The sequence below is a fragment of the Acomys minous genome (assembly GCF_964271855.1).
Source record: "Acomys minous genome assembly, chromosome: 13".
NCBI classification, from domain to species: domain Eukaryota; kingdom Metazoa; phylum Chordata; class Mammalia; order Rodentia; family Muridae; genus Acomys; species Acomys minous.
This window is the reverse complement of record NC_140495.1, coordinates 55,090,075-55,110,741: the sequence shown is the minus strand read 5'-3', so window position 1 is coordinate 55,110,741 and position 20,667 is coordinate 55,090,075. Positions and strand designations below refer to the sequence as shown.

The 20,667-nt window shown below is 48.8% G+C and overlaps 1 protein-coding gene across 2 annotated transcripts in view; it reads right to left on the bottom strand.

Annotated features, from left to right (window-relative positions):
• TBC1D8 (TBC1 domain family member 8) overlaps window positions 1–20,667 on the bottom strand; it is a 101,917-nt gene that overhangs the window by 28,089 nt on the left and 53,161 nt on the right. For both annotated transcript variants that reach the window (XM_084754423.1, XM_084754424.1), the window contains exons 3-5: window positions 6,948–7,066; window positions 3,727–3,955; window positions 2,309–2,549 (exon numbers count right to left, since the gene is read on the bottom strand). In XM_084754423.1, coding sequence (XP_084610549.1) covers window positions 2,309–2,549; window positions 3,727–3,955; window positions 6,948–7,066 — 589 coding nt within the window. The remainder of the gene's footprint in view (window positions 1–2,308; window positions 2,550–3,726; window positions 3,956–6,947; window positions 7,067–20,667) is intronic.

Here is a 20,667-nt window from a genome sequence, read left to right as displayed (position 1 = left end):
CTGAATCCTGGGCGTGAGTGCACACTGTAAACACTGATACCCCTAAAAGGGCCCCTTTTCTCTATCACTGCACCAACGGGCAAGAGGGTAAACACTGGTGCACTTAGGGTACGAATGTACGTACAGACATGGAATATTACTTAGTGCCTCAGTAAACTCTGGGAGGCTGGGGAAGGGCCAGTCAGTAAGCAGCTTATTTTGAAAGCGCGATGACCCGAGATTAACCCTCAGAACCCACAAAGGTGGTAGGGCACAGCGGCCCTGTCACCTCACTGCTAGGGAGAAGACAAGCAGCTCTCAGAGGTGCAGGCAAGCCAGCCTGGCAGCCTCAGTGAGCTCCAGAGCAGCCAGAGAGTCTGTGTCAAACAAAAGGGTGGAGGGTGTTCCTGAGGAACAGCACCTCTTCCCTTCCCTAAAACACACGTGTGCATGCACACACACACTCACACATGCATATGGGATAGGGTGTGTTTCTTAGAAATCCCATGACACAGCTGAACCTTGAGGACGTTAGGTGACACAAGTCAACTGCAAAAGCACAAAAGCTGAGGATTCCACCATCTTAATGGGCCTGGTCAGCTTCCCAGAGATGAGCGGGAAGGCGGCGAGTTAGCGATCAGCAGGGGATGACTTTGTCACTGAGAGTGGTTCTACAATGGACAGTGCATGCGCTGTGAGTGTGACTGAAGCTACTGACCTGTGTGCACACTTAGGGTTTGTTCTGTGCAATGCACTATGAAAAGGGATTTGAATGTTTAGCGGCCTCCCAATCGCAGCAAGCGGCTCCACAGCCACATGGGAACTCCTGACCACACAGAAGGTCGCAGGACGAGCCCACAGGGCTACACTCAGCCAGGACCCGCCAAGCTCAAAACCTATCAGGCTCCAACAAACACCGCTCAGAGCTTCAGGTGGTGAAGCTGAGTTTATTTTTTCTTAATAATTTTTATTAGTTTTTTTTATTTCTTTCGTTTGTTTTGTTTTGACACAGGATCTTATTATGTAGCTCTGGCTGGCCTCGAACTCACAGACACCCGCCTCTCTCTGCCTTCTGAGTGCTAGGATTAAAAGGGGTGCACAATCATACTCTGATTTCTTCTCCTCTTCTTTTTTCTTTTTTAAAGATTTACTTATTTTATGTGTATGAGTGCTCTATCCACACATCACCTGCACGCCAGAAGAGGGCATCAGATCCCAGTCTAGATGGTTGTGAGCAACCCTGTGTTTTCTGGGAATTGAACTCAGGACTTCTGGAAGAGCACAGTTCTCTTAACCACTGGGCCATCTTTCCTGCCCAGCTGAGCTTGTTTAAAGCAACAATGTGAACAACTACCTCACAAAGCAGCCTCCAAGCCTGTCACTTTCAATGTATGCAAAGTCTATAGGCTCCATAGTAAAAGAATCAAAATAACCCAGCTGCCCTGCCCTATCTCCCCGAGGATGACAGCCTGACGGGAGGGCTGGGAGTGTGACTGGGTGGCAGAGCACATCCCGAGCCAGCGTGCACAAAGCCCTGGGGTTAACGTCCAGCACCATTAAACAGTAAGTGTCTTCACGGACACTGATAGAGTGAACAACCGATTTCTACCATGAGGGTGGCCGCATTATGAAATATTTGAACTAAGAGGGGCCTAGGTCCCTAGAAACCCATGGGCACCACATAAAGGAAGTGAGGGGCATGGCGGTCACCATTTCTACTTCTGTCATCTGTCGGGAGCAACCACAAAGATGGAGGGCACCAGGTGGCGTGGTGGGTACAGACATTTTTACCAAGCCTGACCACATGATTTGATCCCAGGGACACACATGGTGGGGGAGAAAACTGACTCCAATTGTCCTTTGACCTCTACACTCTTGCAGTGTGTGTCATTACACACATGCACACTCAGACACAAAATAAAAACGGAATAAAGAAATGAGAGGTTAGCCACAGAGGCAAGCTTGAGGGACACGGCCATGGAAAGGCACGGCTGGTACGTCAGTCCTCGGTGCGCATAGGCTCCATCCATATCCTTGGATTTAACCAACAGCCAGTCAAATGTTCAGAAAAACTCCTCTCTGTACCAAATGTGTGCACATCCCTAAACAGTATAGTATGACAGCTATTTGCACGGCATTGACATTGTGTTAGGCATGGCAAGTCCCCCAGAGATGCCAACAGCATCTGGGCTTTTACAGAAGGGCCTTGCACAGCTGTGGGTCAGCTGTCCACAGAAGTCCTGGAGCCCATGACCTAGGACGATGGAGGGAAAGCCATGTCCCCGAGCTATGGAGGAAAGCACACGCAAGCGTGAGCTGGAGCCCCTACCTCTTGGTGATCTGGCTGGGCTCCTGCAGATCAGGGTCCAGATCGAAGGCCTCACTGTCCAGCAGCCTCCGGAGTGTCACATCTGCCAGCTGCTCCATGATCTTAAACACCTCATCCAGGTTCAAAAACGTGGAGAAGTCGCGCTCCTTACTCTGTGTGGTGACCCGGATGGTGTCCGTGAGAAAGACATTGGACGTTCGCTCCAACTTCTGGATGTCCACCCAAGGGATCACAAGTTTGACTGTAAGAGAGAAGGGCGAATGCACATCAGCCACCCATAGCAGCCAACTTGAGTCAAGCAGCAGGTGGCAGTCAAAGGACAAATATCTTTTGAGACAAGGCAGGGAGACCAGTGTCGGACCGTGTGGTGGCTGCTGGCGAACTCACAACCTGATTCCAGTGTGTCTTACAAAGGTGTGTAAAACATCCCAAGGTGCTGGCTCCTGCGCACCCCCAAGTACCGTACACATCCAGGGCACATCAGTCTGGAATGCCGAACTAACTCCCTGCAGACTTTCTCCAGAATACTTAAGGAGCCGTGCAACGTCAGTAAACATCAGTAATCAGGAAAATGGTTCCGGCTGATCAAGTAGCTAACAAACACTTCCACCATTTTTGTTTACTTTGCGATGCTGTTTTCAGGGCTCTGCTAATTTAAAAAGACACCATTTGTGTCATCCTTGACTGGAAGTTTCTTAGCTACTTTTGTGTCTTCACACATAGTGTCAGTCAGTCTGTCTGTCTGTCTCTCTCACTCTCTGTGTCTCTGTCTCTGTGTCTCTGTCTGTCTCTGTGTCTGTCTCTCTTTGTCTGTCTGTCTGCCTCTCTCTCTCTCTCTCTCTCTCTCTCTCTCTCTCTCTCTCTCTCACACACACACACACACACACACACACACACACACACAAACATACTCAGGGCTGGAGAGTTGGAACAGATGTTAAGAGCACTGGCTGCTTTTTCAGAGATCCCAGGTTCGACTCCCAGCCCCAGACACTTTCTTCTGTCCTCTGTGGGCACCAGGTACACACAATGCACAGGCACATTCAAGCAAAATGCCCACAGATATAAAATAAAAACCTGGGAAAGTCATATTCTCTTGCAGAACTATTATTCAGTCATTAGCTAAGACGCTGCATTCTCAAAGCCATCTACAGTACTAAGAACCTGGTAGGAGACACTGTTGCTGCACAGAAATATTAAAGGCAGCAAGAAGAACACGCCCTCCCTAAGTCAAGGCCCCTTGTGGGAGAAGTTACACAGTTAAGCACAATTAACTGGAAGAATCATGAGGAAATAGACCATGGATGCTGTGAAAATATTCCTATTTACAGCTTCTCTCAAAAGAGGGGCTGAGCATGCGCAAGGGGTGCCGCTCTGTGAACTCAGGACCCAGTGGCTCTTGGCTCGGCCACACTTACGTTCCTTGCCCAGGAAGGAGGAGTAGAAGCAGAGGTGGTTGATGCTGAGGTACAGCCAGCCCTGGCGGGGCACCCGGCCCTTCCAACAGCAGCAGGAGTAGTATGTGACCAGCTTCTCCGCCTCGGGGAAGCTGAACCTGGCCTCGAACTTCACCAGAGCTTCTCGGAACTTCTCGGGCTCCTCCTCCTGCTCCGCCAGCTTGCTGCTGGTCTCCTCCGCAATCAGAGCCTGGGGCATGGAGAGATGCCGCTTACCTGGCCAGCCGGGCAAAAGTTAGACGGAAGGGGAGAGAGGCCAGGAAGCAGGAAGGACAGACGGGCAAGAGATTTCCTTGGATATTTGCTATAGCAACAGAGGACAAACTGACCCAAGGACGTAAGAACCAAATCGCGTTCTTGAACTTTTGGGTTAAACATTAGTACTTTAAAGTGTCTTCCTTTTCAGGCTCAGTATATTGACATAGGGCCGTCAGGATGGCTCAGTGAGTAAAAGTGCTTGCAGCCAAGCCCGAGGATCTAAGTTTGATCCCCAATATCCCAACACCGGGTAGAAGGACACAACTGACTCCCAGAAGTTGTCCTCTGACCCCTGCACATACTGTGGCATGTATACACTTGCTCACAAATACATGGAGTAAAAACATTTTTATGTGAATTGAAAATGTTGCTAACCTAGCAGCTACCTCTGTGCACTCTGCTGACGTAAAGTGGAAAGCAGGACAAGCTCCCCCGGGCCCTGAGAACGTCCGTGGCCTTCAGGTGTGAAGACAGGAACGGCACACAGAGCCTGAATGCACAACTGTGATCTAGAATTAAGGTATGTCCCTTTAAAGGTCAGAAGTTCATGGCTACAAAACTCTGATTCCCCATCTTGGGAGCTCACTGCTAAGATTTTTCAATTAAAGTATCTTTCTTGGGCTGGAAAGAAGGCTCAGTGGTTAAGCACGGTGGCTACTCTAGCAGCGGACTATGGTTCAATTCTCAGCACCCACATGGCAGCTCGCAACCATCTGTAACATCGGTCCCAAGGGAGCAGGTGCCCCACTGTGGCCTCTGCAGGCACCAGGCATGCATACGGTAAACTGACACACATGTAGACAAAACACCCATATGCCCACAATAAATAAATAAGTACTTAGTGAAAAACAGGGTGTGGCGGCATGTGCCATGCCTTTAATCCCAGCACTCAGGAGGAAGAGGAAGGGAGGGAGGGAGTTCTCACCTAAGGGCAGCCTGGTCCACACAGCAAGCTCTGGGCCGGAACAGCTGAACAGTGATACCCTATCTCAAATAACCACATTTAGCTTCCTGACATTTCCAGGTAAACAGCAAGGAGGAGCTCACAGGCCTCATCTAATTGACTTAATTTGAAAACTCTAGTTATAAAAATGACCTTTCTACCCATTTGGTCTGTGTGTACATCTTTATGAGCATGCATGTTCCTTAGATGAGGCAACTTTTAGGGTCGTTACCAGGTACTTTCACTGTACAGTTTGTCTAAGAAATTAGACCTAATTTTTTTTTTTTTAAATAAGCCTGAATGATGGGCTGAAAAGAAGGCTCGGTTGGTAAAGATGCTTGCTGTGCAAGGGTGAGGACCTCAGTTTGCATCCCCAACCGACATGTGGCAGCCACTCCCATGAGACTAGCACTGAGGGATGGAGACAGGCAGATCCCAGGGACCTCTCTGGCTAGCCAGGCTAGTCAGAACAGAAGCTCTGGGCCTACTAAGAGACGCTGTCTCATAAGTTAAGGTAGAGAAACCGGCAAGATGGAGGGGGGCTGGCTGCCTTCAAGCCTAAAGCCCTGAGTTCAATTTCTGGGACCCACACAATAGAGAACACCTCCTCCTCCAAGCTGTTCTCTGACCGCCACATGTGCACCCGGCACCTGCATGCCCCCCAACACACACCAATTTAAACACTTAAAAGACGTAATTTTTAAAAGTTAAGGTGGAGAAGCAATTGAGGAAGCATCCTCACAGCAGCTGCTGCCTCCACAAGCACCACACAGGAGAGCACACCCACGTTCACACGTGTGTATCGCACATGTGTGTACGTGCGCACACACATAATATGAAAGCTTATCAAAATAAGTGATTTTCAATTTCTTCATCACGTTTTTATTTTACAAATCCCATCTGACACTGTGAAGCGTAAGATAAGGATTGAGAATTCTTTGAAGACTTTCACTTTGCCCTTGCCCTGGGAAGGCCTTTAGTCAGGCGTGTAGAGCTGCAACAGGGGCCATTGTAGCCTCTTGACTCCCATGTGCCCCAGCGCCTACGCATAGGCACAGCTGAAGAAGTTACGGAGCAGCCAAATGCCCAAACCAGACAGGAAATCACCCTTCAGATCTGGTCAGCAAGAAAGAAAGGGCAAATGTCTACTTGTACCCCCGGACTCCTCCATCCATGGCCCTGCCTCCTGGGGGCTAGACTAGTCTGGTTTTGTTTTGTTTTGTTGCCTTCAAGACCCCATCTCCTGCATCCCAGGCTTCCAACTCATCTGCAGCCCAGGCTACAGAGCCCATGTAGTCTCTAGCTTGCGGCCCTCCTGCCTGAGTCTCCCCAGTGCTGAGATTGCAGCTGGGCACCTCCACGTGTGTCAGAGAGATGTGCTTTCTATCAGAAAGATGCGCTTTCTAAAGCAGTTAGCTCCACAGTGTTGAGAATCTAAATCTGAGGCCAAATACGCTGCTCTGGCATGAGGGTTACTTTGAGCTGAGGACAACAGAGAAAGACCCTGCCTTCTCCTTCTACCTCAAGACTGCAAATAAGTGCAGGTACTTATCTCACATTACACACACGTGAGCCTGGGTGTGCTCGCTGCTGCGCTGCTGGTGGAGGCAGGGGCTGCCATCAGGATGCCTCCCTCAATTGCTTCTCAACCTTAACTTTCAAAAAGTACGCCCACCTGTGCAAGTGCAGCCTCTCTGGGCCAGGAAGATGAAAATGGATACAGCTGCCAAGTACAAAAGCCTGGGTACCATTGCCAAGAGGGAGGGAAGGAGGAAGAGGAAGAAGAAGGGCCAGGCACATGTGAAACAAGGAGGCAACTCTACCGTTAACCCAACTCCCTTTGTTTTATCTAACAGGTCAAAAAAACAAAAACGTAGCCAAACCATGGGGGGGGGGCAGGGGGGAGGTGTCAGGGAGCCGCAGAGCATGCATGCGGTGAGGGAAACTAGAAACTAGGCGGAGGGGAGAGACCCGGGCCTACCTTCACCTTTCCTTTGACAAAGCTGGCGATGTCATCTTTGTTGTCAAAGACTGACAAGGTGTGCAGTAGGTTCTGCTCCAGCCACTCCCAGTGCTGGTTGATTTCCTCCAGTGTTGCACCTGGATTCAGACAGACAGACAGACAGACAGACAGACACACACACACACACACACACACACACACACACACACATATTAGAAAAAGAAGGAATTTCTAAAGCAGGAACTCACTTTCCAACTCCTGGCATATATGAGTTCATGTGAGTCCACTGTAGAGCAGGTCCTCTCCACTAACACCAGAGCCTCCCCCTGCAGACTGGACAGCTCCAGGCACTAATGCCACTGCCCCAAAGACAGGGCAGCTGACTGAGAGGTTACCCATAGATGTGCTGTGGCCATCTTTCCTGCTTTGACAATGCCCACTGCATCCCTCCCTCCACTCAATGACAGATGTTGGTATTTACGCAGCTATCCCAACAGAGAGCATGGCCCACACAGCTGACTCACTGAACAGGCTCACACAGCATAGTCGAAGTCCCACAGTGGGAGAGCCTGCTGCGAAGCCCCACTGACCATACAAGAATGTCACCACTTGGGAGCAGCAGAGCTCGACCCAGCCAGGAGCAGCCTAAAAAAATCATCTGTCCACAGATGGCTGCTTTGTGACACTCACAGCATTGGCCCTCAAGTACCCAGAGAAAGAGCTCTTACAGTATATGTTATTAAAACACACACACACATTAAGTTATATACAATGTGCCAGTTAATTTCTTTGGAAGGCAATTAAAATGCTCACTATGCTACCAAAGCATTAAGCAACACTGTTAACAAAGGCAGAGTCATGTCAGCCTCTCCGTTTCTTCTCAAGGAGCCTCCTACTCCTCTGCACGGGTGATGGGCACCTGACGTGGGGACTGTGTCTAGCCTCTAGTGAGGGCAGGTGCTCAGCTAAGGGCACTGGGGACACAGGAACAGTTCCTGTGGTGGTCACTCAGAGCAAGTGGGAGATGGAAGTGTCACCAGAGCATCACTGATATTTATCCCAAAGCAGGTGTGTTTTGCTAAAAAGCAAGTTTCCTTTCTTTCTGTGTTACTGTATTCCCTGAGTGTAAAGGTATCAGAAGATTTTGGGAATGCACACTAGTGTCCCTCATCTGGAACCTGGAATCTGAAAAGCCCCAGGTTTGAATCAGAGCATAACGTCACAAGAGTGAAATCCCACGCCTGCCTAATGTCAGATGGCTCAGAAGCCACACACTTTCTTCATGCACATGATTTAAAGTACAACATTAAAAAGATACAGGCTGGGGAGGGGGGACGGGGGTAAATGAACTTCATGCCTAGATGAAGGCCCCCACAAGATTATGTCTATACAAGTACTCCATGAGCTAAAAGAATCCAAAGCACTTCCGGTCCCCAGCATTTTGAATACAGGATCAACTTGCATTCCATGTGCCAGAGGACTCAATCTGGACTTGAGATCTGGGCCCATGGACACAAAGACTGTGTGAATTGGGCTGCTGTCCTGAGTGGGCAGTTAGGGTAGTACCTCGCAGACTATTTCATAAGGAAAATCGAGCGTTAAGCAGCAGGAAGGACTCAGTGCAGCTTATTGTGTCCTCACTAAATGCAATGTCCTCCCAGCATAGGGGGAGGCAGGCGCGTGGTTCTCAGCCCAGCATCTCTCTTCACAGGCTGGGGCTTGGTTCCTGCACCAAAAGCCCTGACCTTCACTTCCCTTCAGTTACACCTTCCTGGACGGTCCCTTTGGGTCTTACCAGTGTTATCACTAGATCCCCAAAGACCACCATTTTGTCTAAATGGCAATCCCAGCATGCTGGACTTCTGCAGAAATAAAGACCCCTTGTTTTTGTATTCGGCTTTGGACTCCTGGTGGTCTTTGGGGAATCTAGGGATCTGGGCATAACACTAGGAGTTAGCCCTGGGGTGAGAGGCTCTTCTTGCTTTCTGCTTCCTCCCATACACTTCAGGGTTCTTGGACTGTCCATAATCCCCTAGCCTTTCTGGATCTCCACATCCCTCCAGACAGGGAAAGCTCATTTTAAAACAAAATCAAATCACCCAAGTCCAGGCCCGCCCTCCCTCCCTCCCTCCCTCCCTCCTACCCTCCCTCCCTCCCTCCCTCCCTCCTACCCTCCCTCCCTCCCTCTCCCCCTCCCCTGCCCCCACTCCCTCTCCCTCTCCCGCCAGGCCCCTCGGCTGGCTGTGGCACACCACAGGCTGCCACCATGGCTCAGGCTCAGGCAGTTTGCCTGCCTCTGACCCACTCATCCCTGCGCCTTCAGTGCCCCTGACTATGTAGGCGACAGTAACACAGATGGCACCTTGGCATTTAGAGAGCACTTCCTTTTACAGACTGGTTCTGCCACGGCCCAGGAGCCTGCAGAGCTGGAGAGGGCAGGCCTTTATTTACCATCATAATAAAACTAGCCCCGACACTGAGCAAACAGAAGAAGTAGAAGCTGAAGAGGAACCATTTTTATCAACCTTCAGAACTCGGTTGTTTTTCTCAGATGTACTTCCTCATTCATAAAAACAAGGCAGCTAAGGAAGACCGAAGAGAGACAAGGCAGCCACCACTGCTGACGAAAGGGAAACAGAGGCTCAAACATTTGTCCTGGGTCACAGATCAAATGAAGGACAAACCATCCTTGAGACGCACCTGGGGGGGGGGGGGTGGTCTTCCCACAAAAGACCATCTGCACTCAGCAGGAGCTCAGGCTCTCCCTGAAATCTCTTCTTCCTACACACATTTTCCTAGATGCGGGTATACATGGGATATTTTGTTTGTTTTAAATATTAAATTGTGTGTGTGTGATTATGTGTGTGTGTATGCGTGCGTGTGTATGCGTGACCATGGAGCCCAAAAGAAGGTGTCTGAACCCCTAAAGCTGAGGTTACCAGCAGCTATAAGCTTCCCAACATGGGTGCTAGGTACAGGATGCAAGTCATTTGCAAGTGCAGGGCTTGCTTTCAACTGCTGAGCCATCTCTCCATGCCCTGGGGGACAAGCTTCCACTACCACCGCCATCAGAGCTCCTAGGAGCTAAGACTTAACTACTAACTGACAGGTTAGAGACCATGAATAAAGCTATAATCAAGTCCCAGCCCCAACGCATCACTGTGGAAGTAAGAGCTGAGCCAGGAGCTGGAGAGATAGCTAGGCGGTCAAGAGCTAGGCTGTTCGCTCTTCCAGAGGACCTGAGTTCAATTCCCAGCACCCACATGGTGGCTTCCAACTGTCTGTAACCCCAGTTCCAGGGATATGACTCCCTCTTCTAAGCTCCATGGGCCCGAGGCACACATGTAGTACATAGCCATAAGTGCAAGCAAAACACCCATATACCTAAAATTAAAAATAATATATTTTTTACATGACTTGAAACAGCCAACATGGGTGTATACACACCTTTAATCCCAGCGCTCTGGAGGCAGAGGCAGGCATATCTCTGTGAATTTGAGGCCAGCCTGGTCCACAGAGTGAGTTCCAGGACAGCCAGGGCTACATAGAGAAACTAGTCTTAAAAAAAAAAAAAAAAGACAAAAAGCTCAACTTTCACTCTTACAAAATGTTTCTACGCAATGCTTGTAGCAAGGAAAAGAAACCCCAAAACGAAAAAGAAAACTAATACATAAGACCTATCTCTGGGCCACAGTGCGATGGGACCGCATCTGCAATGCCGGAGGTGAGTGCGAGTCCTCACTGTGTCGGCGTGAGGAGACATTCCCGCCCACCCCGGGGTCTGTTTCCACCTGGCAGGGACACTTTCCAAACTCAACTTCCTGTACAGAGAAGCCTAGGAATGGGCTGTGCAAGTGCCACAGGGCAAGGCAAGCTGGTGCTCGCCCATGACCCGAGATGACTGAGAGACTGAGAATGAAAGCCACCTCAGTGCCATCCCGTAGGGCCCTTCTGAGCCTGCACCAAGGCAGTGTTTTCCTAAAAGTCCAAAACAGTCCATCAGAAATGAGCTTAAAAAAAAAAAAAGATTTCAAAATGGACAGCACACCTCCAGGAAAGGGTAGCCACTGAGTCAAGAACCGTGATCTCTAACGCACACATACGTCTGCGAGCCACACTCAGTTTGAAAGTCCGTGCATTGCACAGATACTGTTGAGAATGCTAAAGAGAAAATAAAGTTTGCCATCTATCATAGAGGTCAGAGGTAAAACAATTCACGGGCCATGTCCAACCTACGCAATAGCAAGGCTCTCATCTACAAAGTTCACACTCTAAAGCCACGCGATGAGAGGCAGCGAAATGTCTCAGCAGGTACCCAAGCTATGAGCTCCACACACGCTGGAACATGAGTGAGCCTATACATATACAAATACATAAATATTGTTTTAATGTAACTCGAGTTAACAACAAAAAGTCACAAAAAATCTCAATGATTTGGGGTGGGCCACATTGCAGCCCAGGGACCGTGGTTTGGACACATCTGGCATAATTACTGGATGCTGGCAGAGTGTTTGCATCCTTCCTGCTGTATCCTCCCAAGGTGACTGGGAGCTGCAGTCAGAGCCTGAAAGTGTCTTTCCCACGTTCATATATTGATGTCCACATGCCAAGACTGCATTCCAAGAAACAGCTTCTCAGTAGCAATTAGGTAAATAAAGACACAGGGTAGGGCCGCCAACCCATAGGACTGGAACCTTATCATAAGATACCACAGATGTTCGTCCAGCAGGGAAAGGCCACGGGAGAATACGGCAAAAAGAGGATCATCTACAAACCAAGGAGAAAAGCCATATTGGAAATAGCTCAGTTGTACCACTGTCATGGATGTGCAGCCTCTGGAACCTACTGTTTACGGCCCTAGCCACATCTACAGGGCTTTGTTACGGCAGCTGCATAGACTAAAGCAGTAACTGTGGATTGTGACAGCAGCACCCACTGCGACAACACCGACCACTGCGACAACAGCAGCTACCACTGTGACAGCAACGCCCACTGTGACAACACCAACCACTGGGACAACACCAACCACTGGGACAACACCGACCACTGCAACAACAGCAGCTACCACTGTAACAACAGCGACCACTGTGACAGCAGCGACCACTGTGACAACAGTGACCAGTGACACTACAGCGCTTTACTAAGACCTCTCTCACTTCCCAGGAAAAGGCTTTTCCATTTTTCCGAGAAAATTAAAAGTCAGTGTAAAAATCAGACTTAAGAGATTCATTAGAAACGTGAACAAACAAGCGGCCAGAAAACAAACAAGTTACTACTCAGGAACAACCAAGTCTACATTGGAACCAGCAGAGACGGCTGGCTGAGGCCAGTCTTGACCGCCTGGATAAATCAGACACTTATTCATACTGTACTGTATCATTCCATAAAAATGTCACAAGGCATTGTTGTTGTTGTCGTTGTTATCACTATTTCTTAAAAAAAAAAAAAAGAAGAAGAAGGAGAAGAAGAAGAAAAAGGAAAACTCCAACCCCATAGCCATGTGTGTGACTCTGGGGGCCTCCGTCTCCTGCGACATCACAGCGGATGGAAGCTCAGGGCAGCTGAGGTTAACTACTCTCCCTGGCTTTCCTCTAGGAAAGCGTCACAAGATAAGACAAGCACCTCATTGTCTGTACCTCCAGCTTCTGCGCGGGCACAGCCATAAATAACTGGGTCTACGCTGTGGTTTTTAAGAAAGTAACTGTTTCTCTCTACATAATAAACACTCGACTGGATTCAGTGTCTTTTCCAGCCTCCTAAATCCCAATGTACTATGAAACGGGCATTCTGTGTTCATAGTTCAGCTCTGCTCCTATGAACTAGCAAAACATTTCTCTACTGACGGCACACTGCCGACCGTAGAGGGGCTAGAAACGTGTGGCTAGAAATGTTCCCCTCCCCCACCCCCCTCACTCACCACACACTCTAATGCAGAATGCCACAGATATGAAGCGCCTCAGCACACACTGTGAACGGGGTAAAGGACTGCAGCTGTGGAGCGCCTGCCAAGCACACTCGGAAGCCACACAAACATGGCAGTGCACACCTGTAAAGCCAGCACTTGGGAGGTAGAAGCAGGAGGGCATGAAACTAAAGCCTTAGTTACTTGTTCTAGTGTGGTTTCTGCTGCTATGATAAAACCCTGACCAAAAACAATCTGGGGGGAAAAGGGTTTATTTGGCTCACAGGTTACAATCCATCATCAAGGGCAGCCAAAGCAAGAGCCTGGAGCCAGGAACCAGAGGCAGGAGCCTGGAGGCAGGAACCTGGAGCCAGGCACCTGGAGCCAGGAGCCTGGAGGCAGGAAGCAGAGGCAGGAGCCTGGAGGCAGGAAACAGAGGCAGGAGCCTGGAGGCAGGAAACAGAGGCAGGAGCCTGGAGGCAGGAAACAGAGGCAGGAGCCTGGAGGCAGGAAACAGAGGCAGGAGCCTGGAGGCAGGAAACAGAGGCAGGAACCTGGAGGCAGGAACCAGAGGCAGGAGCCTGGAGGCAGGAAGCAGAGGCAGGAACCTGGAGGCAGGAAGCAGAGGCAGGAACCTGGAGGCAGGAAACAGAGGCAGGAGCCTGGAGGCAGGAAACAGAGGCAGGAGCCTGGAGGCAGGAAACAGAGGCAGGAACCTGGAGGCAGGAACCAGAGGCAGGAGCCTGGAGGCAGGAACCAGAGGGAGGAGCCTGGAGCCAGGAACCAGAGGCAGGAGCCTGGAGGCAGGAACCTGGAGGCAGGAACCAGAGGCAGGAGCCTGGAGCCAGGAGCCTGGAGCCAGGAAGCAGAGGCAGGAGCATGGAGGCAGGAACCTGGAGCCAGGAAGGCAGAGGCAGAGACTGCCTGCTGGCTTGCCTCCTCTGGCTTGCTCAGTTACCTTTTTTATACAGCTCAGGCCCTCTGGCCTAGGAGAGGCACCACTCACACTGGGCTAGGTAGGTCTTTATACAGTAACTAGCAACTAAGAAAACGTCTCACAGACATGCCCATGAGTGGCCAGTCTGGAGGCAAGCTTGCTGAGCTTTCCAGATGGCTCTGGGTTATATGAAGGTGGCAGATGACGCTATATCAGCTTCACAGGGTCAGCCTGAGCTACATGTGACTTCTCTAAGAAATAAAAAATGTTTTTAAAATTTTTAAACCCTTATAAACAAATAAGAGGACACTGGTGAACCAAAGAAAAACACTTATTTATTATTATTTATTTAGGAAAACCCAGATTCTGAAGGCAAAGACCATCAGACCTAATCTGTAAGTCTAAACCAATTATCCACACAAAAATATCATTACGCTCTGCTGGATTTTACTGTTTAAAAAAAATCTCTGAATATGTTTCTTATCCTTTTCCTGCAAAAGAAATGAGTCATTAAAAATATTTACAATAGGGGCTGGAGAGATGGCTCAGCGATTAAGAGTATTGGCTGCTCTTTCAGAGGTCCTGAGTTCAATTCCCAGCATCCACATAGTGGCTCACAACCATCTGTAATGGAATCTGACGCCCTCATCTGTCATGTAGGCATACATGCAAATAGAGCACTGTATATATAAATAAATAAATCTTCAAAATATTTACAATATGTGAAATCAGACAAAGTCAATTTCAAGTACCAAAAGCCAAACAGATTGTTAATTTCTAATTCAATTAAGGAACCCATCATTGAATTAGCCTGGATGCTCCTCAAAGAAGCAGGGGTAGACCAGATGGAGGAGACTTGCAGTAACCAAACAGCAAATCTATCAGTACAAACAGAGGAGGCAGAGACAACAGCAGACAAACACTGCTGTGACTGGCAGTCAGGTCTAGACTGCTCAAAGGGTAGCAGAGACCTCAAGGCCTGTGACAACCAAACCTGAAATACAATCGTCTCACAACAGATATACTGGATGGAGTTAAAAATTATAGGAGCTGGGTGTGGTGGCACACACCTTTAGTCCCAGCACTCAGAAGGCAGAGGCAGGCGGATCGCTGTGAGTTCAAGGCCAGCCTGGTGTACAGAGTGAGTTCCAGGTCAGGCAAGGCTACAGAGAGAAACCCTGTCTCGAGAAGGGGAGGGCGGGAGGGGACAATTAGAATATGGAGCTAGTAGTTGAGGAAGGAAAGAGCAGAGGACAGTAAGCATTCTTCATGGGCCAACTTCTTCACCTAATACTGACATGAAAAGGGGAGTCGCCGAAGAGGAAGGATGGGGTTGTTTAAGCAGAAAGGAAATATAAAGAGCAAGCACAAGGTCAAGTTCTTGGTGACAGGTGGGACCGACCAGAGCTCTGAAGCAAGCAGGAAGCCTGAGACCGAGTTCATGTGACACCAACAGGTCTCAGTTAATTTCTATTCAGGGACAACACTATAGTGACACATGAATGACCAAATATTTGAGAGATATTTATTTGAATTTATTATACGAGTGAAATATTACAACTTCTGGGATTTTCTTTAAAGTACTTCAGGGTAGGAAAAAAAATCCTCATGACAAAATGAAGCAAGCTGGGCAAAGCCTGATCCTAATGAGGAGTCCACAGGATGTCATTACAGCTGTACGGACTTCTGACTGCGTCAGGATCTTTACTGGGGGCTGGAGAGATGGCTCAGTGGTTAGGAGCACTTACTGCTCTTACAGAGGACCTGGGTCCAGTCCCCAGCTCCCACATGGTGGCTCACAACCGTCTGTTAACTCCAGTTCCAGAGGATCTGATACCTCTTCCGGTCTCCAAGGGTTACTATACACAAGGGCACACACATACACAGAAAGAATATTTTTTAAAACCTTTTAATAGAAGAGAACCCATGTATGGTACTGTAAAGATGATTAAAATATCTGGCCGGGGAAGTCATGGACCCAGGGGTGGCCCTTACTGTTGTTGTTTAGTTAAATGGACAGCATCAAACAGCCTCCTGAAAGTCTGTTTACACCTACAAACCCTACTGTGCCTGCATGACAGGAGGTTCTTATACAGTGAACGGCGTGGGTGCAGAGACCCAGGGCTGCCCAAAGTGCTAGGAATGTGATGGGTGAGTGCTCAGCCTTGAATGAAACACTTACAGCATGATCCTCCGAGGCTCAGGGAACACTACTGAGGAGCACTATGAAGGCTGAATGGAGCCGGTAGACAGGCAAGGAAGGCAAAATGCTCTTTTCTGAGTGTGACACAACCATTGCAATCATGAACTCATGGCGGCTGTGGATACCTGAACTGGGCCCGCACAACTGGCTCTGTCGAGAGTTAGTTATGGATGAGGGAGGGGCTCATGGGGCCCCATCTCTCCCTGCGAACTATGGGAGAGAGTCACTGTCTACAGCTGAGTTACACTGGGGAGCCAAGTTCCAATGAATAAGCAGACATATGGTCACACAGGCCATTGGAAGTCTGAGTCCCAAAACAAAAGGAAGACACACTGCGGGGAGGAGACTCAGAGGAGTGGGGTTGACAAAAGTGAGAGGTGAGAGAGAACGCATTTTATACCTGTGTGAAAATGTCAAAGAACAAATTCAACTGCAAAAAAAAAAACCAAAAACAAACAAAACCCAAAACTTTATGGGCTGGAGAGATGGCTCAGGAGTTAAGAGCACTGACTGCTCTTCCAGAGGATCCTGGTTCAATTCCCAGCAACCACATGGCAGCTCACACCTGTCTGTAACTCCAAGATCTGACACACTCAGACATGCACACAGGCAGAACACCAATGCACAAAATAAAAATAAATACATTATAAAAGAGCCCATTATGGGCCGAGCATGGTGGCACACGCCTTTAATCCCAGCACTTGGGAGGCAGAGGCAAGTGGATTGCTGTAAGTTCGAGGCCAGCCTGATCTACAAAGTGAGTCCAGGACAGCCAAGGTTACATAGAGAGACCCTGTCTCAAAAAAAAAAAAAAAAAAAAAAAAAAAAAAACCTTTATAATGAAAAGATGCAAACATCTTTCTAGCAAACAAGACAAAAGCAGGGACAAGTGACTCCCACATACCTATGAAGTAAATACATTCAGACAGGAAGTCAGGGCCAGATACAGGGCAGGGAGGTTCAGCACCATACACGTTCACTTATCACCATACAGGCCGGGCGTCACTAACCCAGAAACCCCTAAACCTGAAGCCTTGCGGGAACAACACACATGATGTCACGAGTAGGAAATTCCACACCATGAAACTTGTTTTTACTGACAAAATTATTTTATAAGATTGTGCACAACTGTCACTGGGCTGCACCCATAAGATATGCATGAAATAAGTTATGTGTTTAGCTACAGGCTCCATCCCTAAAGTATTTCATAATGTCCATGCTAATATTCCAAAATAAGAAAAAAAAGTGCAAGTATTTCAGATAAAGGGTACTCACTCCGCCTACAGTTTTTAAGAGAGTTGCCAGTCCCAAGTAACTCAGCTGTATTAGAGCAATGGGTGTCAACCTTTCTCACCCTGTGACGCTCTAACACAGTTTCTCACACTGTGGTGCCCCCTCAACCATGAAATTATTTCATTGCCACTTCACAACTGTAATCTTCCTACTGCTATGAATCATAATGTACATGTCTGATATACAGGATACCTGGTATTTGACCCCAAAGGGGTCATGGCCCACGGGTTGAGAACCACTCTATTAGATGCTCCTTCATGGCCAAAAAGCCAGAGAACCAGGCGTTAGTGAGCGTCTGGGACGTGGCTGACAGGAATGGGACACACACACACACAGGGCAGGGAACTCACCCACCACTGTGAATCTGACAACAACAGGGGAAAGCACCGTCAGGGAGCATGCGGCACAGGAGGTCACAGCAACTCCTCCCACAGCACCCCCTCAGATCACTAAGGGGTTACCTAAGAGTTACCAGGGCTATCTTTCTGTGACCCTCATGTCTCAGAGTCTCTCGTGTATTAGAGAAGAGAATTAACTCAGACATTTGCAAAGCACCTCCAGGGGCTATCTCCTGGCAAGTCAACCTTTGATGTCAGGAATCGATTTTTGTTTTCCCCCAGGATGAGTTTTAATTTGCTTTTGTTTGTTCTCCTTCCACGGTCCAGGCTGAGCTCAAACAACCCTCCTGCCTCAGCCTCTCGAGGAGCGGGGACGACAGACGTGTGGCGACACAGTTCTACCCGGATCTTCAACCTTGCTTTCAGCCTCAAAATGTACTAGGCCTAAAGTTGCTCTAGGCACTCACCTGCTTTTAAGTCACCTAGCAACAACATCACAAAAGAACACCTTCTGTGGTGATAATTATTTGCACAGAAGCAGAATTACTTTTTAAACAATACATTAACAGCCCAGTTGACAGTATCTCCATGTCAGGGACAGGAACACTAACTGGCACCCCTCTTCCACTTCTAACGGTGAACCCCACGTGGAAAATTCCAGCCAGTGTTGTTCCAAGGAAATGCCAAGCTACTGAAAACAAGTGCAAGGGTCCTGACCTCAGAGCGGTAAACGCAGCAGAGCGCTCACACTTTCCTCCTGCTGGGCTGCCTCCCAGCTGTTCCTTGAAGCCCCGTGAGTCCTCTGCCACCTTGGCACGGAGTTCAGGAAGACACAAATCTGGTCTACTCGGGAACACTCCCTCCCTTAATAAAACCCACTCCACAAAGACAAAGGCAACAGTGAGGCAGAAGACGAGAGAACAAAACACCAGCCACGCTCAAGGGCACAGAGAAGAGGCTGTGCGTGCGTCAGAGAGAACACTCAGGAAGTACATTCTGTCAGATCTCGCAGCGAAGCTGCCCCACAGCACCCCGGCGCCTGGTGTGACCCTGGCAAGTGGCTGGCTTCCTGTGTTCTGCATCTTTCCCCTCTCAAGTAGGGTGTGCAGCTGAGAGGAACAAATGGGGGAAAGCAGAGGGGCTTAAGGGAGAGAATCAGCTCCTGCGGCTTTTAACTTTTAAACACATGCACATCTTTTGATTAGCAAATGTTTCTTTGAAGTTTTCAATGGGCATCTATTTTCATTTTCCAAATAAAAACATTAACTAAGTGTTCTTCAAACTACAGCGGCCCCTCAGTATCTGTAGGGCACTGGGCCTATCTGTAGCTGCTTGATCCAGGGCCTCCCAAAGACACCACAGCCCAGGGCTGTTTGAGTTCTTTATTTAACATGGCATAGTATTTGCAGGTAAGTTACACACTCCTCCTGAATACCCGAAGTCATCTCTATATTCCTAACACTGCCCGACACAACGTAAATGATACAGAATTCTCGTGGCATATTGTTCATGGAATACCAAAAAGTCTGTACATAGCTAGTGCAGATGTATTATGTAATACATACGTGCATATATGTATCGCACACTGCAGGTTCCACACATGAAGGCTCAGTGCGCACATGCCCTCGCCCCCCAGCTGTGCATCCAGACCATGGTGCACAGGCCCATGGAAAGCATGCCCCTCCCCCCACACCCCGCCCTCACTCCACGAGTCCTGTCACCAATCCTACTCCTGTACCAACCATCTAATTCCCAAAAGAAAGCTGCCGGAAGCTGGCTTACCATCCAGCCTTAGGAAAGGAAGCCCGGACACATGTGACTACATGAACGAACCAAGAAGACGTTACAAGCCAGTCACGAAAGGATGAAGCATGCGCAACCCCACCAATGAGAGGCGAGTCAAAATCAGAGACAGAAAATAGAACGGCGGTGGCTGGAGGCATATGTGGGGAGGGTGCAAGGTGACCGTCTCACGGGGGTAGGCTAGTTCTGGCTGGGAACACTGAAGATCAGTGTAGCAATGACAGCGTCACACGCACAAGGGTCCTGAGCCAGCTCCCTTCCCACCAAAAGAAAAGGCCGTGATAACAAACTCTGTTACCAGTTATCTTTCAACAAAGTTTTTTTTCTCTTAACGCACCTACAGCTTCCTGCGTGCTGGGCAAATGTTACATACCAAGTTACATGCCCAGCCTTTTTTCAGTTTGGGCTTTTGTCCTTATATTTCCATAGATGGGCATAACTTCTTTTGAAAATCTCTGCCCCTGTCATCTTCTCCTAACCCTTTGCCCACACTATTGACCCCTTTCCTGTCCCTGTTACCCCTGTTTCTAGTCTCCTTTCTTTTCGAAGGTGTGTGTGATCCAATCAGAGTTTCCAACATTGTATTTTGAGGCAGGCTCTACCTACTTGCCCAGGCAGACTTGCCCAGGCAGGCCCTGAACTTGTAAACCTCCTGCTTCAAGTCCTGAACAGCTGAGATTCCAGGCTTGTGTCACTGGCCCTAGCAAAACATTTTCATAAGAACCGTAACTCCTACCTTCTGAGTTCACAGCCTGCCCCAGACTACCTGTGTCCAAGTGTCTAACTTAAGACTTCTGACTGCTGTGGTAAATGCTACTACCTAAAGCAAGGTGGAGAAGAAAGGGTTTGTTTGCCTTACACCTCCAGGTAACAGTCTATTACTGAGGAAAGTCAGGACAGGAACTCAGACAGGGCAGGGACCTGGAGGCAGGAGCAGTCAGTTGCAGAGGCCATGGAGGGTGCTGCTTATGGCTTGCTCCTTATGGTTTGCTCAGCCTGCTTTCTTATAGAACCCAGGACCACTAGCCCAGGGGTGGCATCACCCACAATGGGCCGGACCCTCCCCGATGAATTCCCAATTAAGAAAGTTCCCTACAGACTTGCATACAGCCCAATCTTATAAGGGCTTTTTCTCACTTGAGGCTCCCTCATCTCTGACCCTCCAGCCTATGCCAAGTTGACATACTACTAGGCAACTTGCCTGGCTTATCAGAAAGGGCCCAAAAAGACTCGTTTGAAATTATTGCTGATAACTGTTGGTT